A 5,308-nucleotide genomic window follows, 5' to 3' on the forward strand; every position below is an offset into this window, starting at 1 on the left:
GTACCACAGTGTTACGAGCCAGGCAAACATTGGCAAACTCTTGCTTCTTCTCAGGACAAATTTTCTCAACCATTTTCATCACGCAGTCTTTAATAAATTCACCCTCAGTGAAAGGTTTGCAGTGCTTGGCAATCAGCGTTGCCACCTCGTAGCTCGCCTTTGTGGCATTTTCATTTGACTCACGGGCTCTTGTGAAAAAGCGCTGCTGTGCTATTAAAACAGCTTCCAGTTGCTTCAATTTTTCGCCACGTTCGTTCCCAGTTAGCTTGTCATAGTTAGCATGTTTCGTCTGGTAGTGCCTCTTGATATTGAATTCCTTGAAAACAGCCACAGTCTCTTGGCAAATTAGGCAGACACAGTTGTTTCATATTTCAGTGAAAAAATACTGCAATTTCCACTTGTCCTGGAAGCGGCGGCCCTCGCTGTCAACTTTCCTTTTTTCAGTTACAGTCACCATGTCAGAAATGGGCCGGGCTGAAAGGATCACACAAGGGACACGGCGGCGAGAGTGCGGCCACGGGTCTACTGCCATCTTCTGGTGAAATGTAAAATAGCTTTTTTTGTACGCGTGTATTTTATACTGTGGTCAACAGTGCTGGTGGGCCACATATTATTGATTTTATGACAGAAGCTGCGGGCCGGCGAAAATTTGAACACGGGCCGCAATTGGCCCCCGGGCCGGACTTTGGACATGCCTGCTTTATGATGAGCACTCAAGCAGGAAAACTTTGTCAGCCTTTGATTTGTCAACCATATTTGTAGGGTGGCTCTGGCTTAAGAGGTAGAGTGGGTTGCCTCCTGGCGGTTCGATTCTTAACCTCTCCAGTGCACGTGTCAATTGCCCTTGAGCAAGACACTGCACTCCCAGTGATATCACCAGCGCGTGAATGTGTGTGTGTGCCTGGGAGTGCGAATAGGTGAAGGGGCAAATAGTGTGAAAGTGCTTTGAGTGTGCTGCAAAGCATAGAAAAGTGCTATACAAACTGTTTACCATTTAAATCAGTATTGGAAAATTTGTGACAAAGATGATGACAAACTGCTATAAATGCACAACAAATGAGGCTTCACAGGATGGATTTCCTTTCAGGCATCAGATCAGGTTGGAGCCGTTTCAGAAAAGAAAACAAAATCCAATTTAGTTTAAAATACACTTACTGTAAATTATAACTCTTATGACACTGTAGTAAAAATACTCTATTATTACAGTACAGCAATAAAGTAGTGGTGAAGTTTATGGAGCAGTTATATAAATCAAGATGTTACAGACATGTAGACTCACAGTTGTGCTTTAGTAAATCATTTTAATCAGTGGAAATAACCACAGAAATACCTGCAGGCCTTTAAGTCAGATTTTAAAAACAAGATGTGCCTGCTTCATGTCAGAGGTCTGTAGCAACACTACTCTATACTCCAGGCTGAACGACGTATGAAAGGATCTGGCAGATGTAACTCACCTTGATAAAACTCTCTGCTGCCTGTCGAGCTTCAGCAAGTGGCTGTGCTGTGAGAAAAGCTTCTTGGTGATCTAACAGACATGAATACAGGGTCAGGAAAATTACTACCAACTAGTATAGTCATTATTTACACCACCAAAACATTTGGTAAGAGCATGATCTATGTGAAATGGTGAAGAGATCCGAGTTTGGTACATAAAAAGATTTGACTTCACATGGTGAAAACCCCTCAGATGCTGGACTCTTGTCCTGGTGGAAATAATATTAATATGCAGTATTTCATGCATGACACTCTGCTGTGAGATGCTTTACTAAGGAAATGTTGGATCAATTCTTTTATTCATAAACTGTGTTGTGTGTTTTAATTATTCAACAGAGGATTTTGTTCAGTTCTTTAAACTTTTAAAACAGTCCAATTCCTGCCACCAAGTCTTGTCTTCAATTTTAGTCTCCTCTTTAGTGGAGAGAGAGTTTTATTTTGTCTTATCTTTGTGAATTCAAATTATATGTGTTCAATTTAAATTTTATTTGGTTCAACATCCATGGACAATCCTGCACATTACTGTCCAATTCACTTAGAAAATCCATTCTACACACTGTACAGTGTGTATTCAGCACACAAAGTATAGCTATCTCTATTGTTCATCTTATTCTCTTTTATTTAGTTTTGTTAGGTACATTAGACTGTGTTGTTTCTACCTAGATACTGCAGTTTTCCTTAGGGAATAAAAAGTACTCACTATCTCCCTCTCTTTATAGCCAACTTGCAAACTGTCTTTTTTTAAGTGTTATCACTGTACTGTATACATAAACATTTAAAAGAGAGAAAGCTGACCTGTGCCAAACAAAATGACATTGACTCTGAGGTCAGAGCCGAGGACTTTGAGGATCTGCAGGGCGATTCTCTGTGCCATGTGGAGAGACTCTCCCTTCATGGACTCAGACGTGTCCAGCAACAGCACAACTTCATTGGATGCTGAACTAGAGCTGATGTCAAAGTCCGGAAAGAAAACCAACATGCAGGCCTAGGGAGGAGAATGAAAGATTAAATGTGAAAACTAACTGAATGAGAGAAAGGGAAATAAACAGAGTGACTGACCTGGCTGTCCTTGTCGGGGTGCTCCTCCACCCACATCCTGGGCAGGTGAACCTCAGACAGAGTAACTGACAGCTGGAAACCGTCTGGGCCCATGACCTCTCCTGGCAGCACACTCACCACTGCCTTACAGTCTGTTCTCTGTGGGAGCACACACACACAGGTGCATACAGAAAGGAAATGGGACAAACGTAATGATAGAGAGACAATTTAATGACAAATCCGCATCTAGTCACTAAAGAAAATGTCTGATACAATAAAACACAGACAAGCAGGCATATATGAGTGAAGCTGTAAGAAGCAGAACTTGAGTATTTTGGTATAAGAAAAAAAAAACTAAAATGTTACGATTATGTTAATTACAAATTCTCAGCTGACAGATTTCTCACTTTATTCAGCATGTAAACATGAGGTGGAGCTGAACTGTATGAAGGAGTGAACTTTTTTGCAGCGCAGAGGCTGTGACACAGCTTCAAACAAAACTTTTTCCAAGTTCATTTGGAATATGGAGGCATTCTAATTTAATTAGTAATTTAGTAGACAAATGTCAACATTTTTCAAACATTTCAAAATGTGTCAAGTTCAGAACAAAACTTGCACATTTGCAGACTTTTCCGACTTGTGTAGGAACCCACTAAAACAGAGAAAACAACTGACAACCATGTAGCATCTGCCTAATTAAAATATGATTTATAATACCTGGAAACAGCCAAATTACCTTCATTTTGATTTTGTGAGTAATGCACTGCAGGCTGCTGATTTCATAGGGCATTTCAATTGACATGTCGAGGGTGAACTCCCTGTGCAGAGGAAACAATGCATTTTACACAGAGGAGGACACACAGGCAAACACAATTTTCCATCCAAATGTTTTACGTGATACCGTTTCACTACACTACACCACTGAACATTTAGTATTAAAAATGGAGTCAGATTTCATTTGGAGTCAAAATTAAGCTAAACCAATACCATAAAAATAGTTTAACACACCCCTCCTTGAACCACCGCCTTATTGTGGTGGAAGGGTTTGAGTACCCGAGTGATCCTAGGAGCTATGCTGTCAGGGGCTATATGCCCCTGGTAGGGTCTCCCAAGGCAAACAAGTCCTAGATGACGGGTCAGACTAAGAGCGATTCAGAAAGCCCTTTATGAATAGTTTAAAATCAAGGACCGTGACGTCGCCTGGCATGGCGCAGCCAGGGCCCCACCCTGGAGACAGGCCCGGGGTTGGGGTTCGAATGCGAGCGCCTGGTGGCCGGGCCTTGCCTTACGGGGCCCGGCCAGGCTTAGCCCGAATGAGCGACGTGGGGACGTCCTCCTGTGGGCCCAGGAGGATCCGTAAGGGGCTCGTGCACAGTGGATCAGGCAGCAATCGAAGGCAAGGGCCCTGATGACCTGATCTCTGGACATGGAGACTAGCCCTGGGGACATGGAATGTCACCTCGCTGTTGAGGAAGGAGCCCGAGCTTGTGCAGGAGGTTGAGAGGTACCGGCTAGAGATAGTCAGGCTCGCCTCCACACACAGCTTGGGCTCTGGAACTTTAGTCCTTGAGAGAGGCTGGACTCTCTACTATGGAGTTGCCCACGGTGAGAGGTGGTTGTTTCATCTGTCCTCTGGCTGTATGTCTTGGACACTTGGGTAAAGAGAGGGGCGGAGCTGTCAACTGATCACCACCTGGTGGTGAGTTGGATCCGATGGCGGGGGAGGAAGCTGGACAGACTCGGCAGACCCAAATGTATTGTGAGGGTCTGTTGGGGAGGTTTAGCAGAACCCCACTGTCAGAGATCTTCAACTCCTACCTCTGGCAGAGGTTTGACCAGATCCCGGGGGAGGTTGGAGGCATTGAGTCCGAGTGGACCATGTTCTCCACCTCCATTGTCGATGTGGCCGTAAGGTCTCCGGTGCCTGTTGTGGTGGCAATCCCTGAACCTGGTGGTGGACACTGGAAGTAAGGGATGCCGTCAAGCTGAAGAAGGAGTCCTTTCGAGCCTGGTTGGCTCGTGGGACTCCTGAGCCAAGCGGGCTGCAGCGAAGGCAAAAACTCGGGTCTGGGAAGAGTTCGGTGAGGCCATGGAGAAGTACTATCGGTCGGCCTCAAAGAGATTCTGGCAAACCGTCCGGCGCCTCAGGAGGGGGAAGCAGTGCCCTGCCAAAACTGGGGGAAGCAGTGCCCGCTAAAACTGTTTACAGTGGAGGTGGGCAGCTGTTGACTGGATGGTGGAAGGGATGGTTTGAGGATCTCAACTCCGGCATCACGTCTTCCGATGAGGAAGCAGAGGACAGGGGCTCGGAGGTGGACTCATCCATCACCCAAGCTGAAGTCACTAAGGTAGTTGAGAAGCGTCTCGGTGGCAAGGCACCGGGGGTGGATGAGATTCGCCCCAAGTACCTAAAATCTCTGGATGTTGTGGGGCTGTCTTGGCTAACACACCTCTGTAACATCACGTGGCGGTTGGGGGCAGTGCCTCTGGATTGGGAGGCCGGTCTCTCTTTTCAAGAAGAAGGACCCAAGGGTGTGCTCCAACTACAGGGGGATCACACTCCTCAGCCTCCCCGGGAAAGTCTATGCCAGGGTACTGGAGAGGAGAATTCGACCGATAGTTGAATTCCGATTCTCACCTATGATCATGAGCTTTGGGTCATGACCGAAAGGGCAAGATCCCAGATACAGGCAGCCGAAATGAGCTTTCTTCGCAGGGTGGCGGGGCGCTCCCTTAAAGATAGGGTGAGGAGCTTGGTCCACCGGGATTAGAAACA

At 45.9% G+C, this 5,308-nt stretch overlaps 1 protein-coding gene across 3 annotated transcripts in view; it reads right to left on the reverse strand.

Annotated features, from left to right (window-relative positions):
* parp4 (poly (ADP-ribose) polymerase family, member 4) overlaps positions 1 to 5,308 on the reverse strand; it is a 66,741-nt gene that overhangs the window by 29,418 nt on the left and 32,015 nt on the right. For all 3 annotated transcript variants that reach the window (XM_020588406.1, XM_020588407.1, XM_020588408.1), the window contains 4 exons: positions 3,269 to 3,350; positions 2,554 to 2,691; positions 2,290 to 2,479; positions 1,455 to 1,525 (listed from right to left, as the gene is read on the reverse strand). In XM_020588406.1, the coding sequence (XP_020444062.1) occupies positions 1,455 to 1,525; positions 2,290 to 2,479; positions 2,554 to 2,691; positions 3,269 to 3,350 (481 nt within the window). The remainder of the gene's footprint in view (positions 1 to 1,454; positions 1,526 to 2,289; positions 2,480 to 2,553; positions 2,692 to 3,268; positions 3,351 to 5,308) is intronic.

This window comes from Monopterus albus, unplaced genomic scaffold (assembly GCF_001952655.1).
Source record: "Monopterus albus unplaced genomic scaffold, M_albus_1.0 scaffold537.1, whole genome shotgun sequence".
In the NCBI taxonomy this organism is placed as follows: Eukaryota; Metazoa; Chordata; class Actinopteri; order Synbranchiformes; family Synbranchidae; genus Monopterus; species Monopterus albus.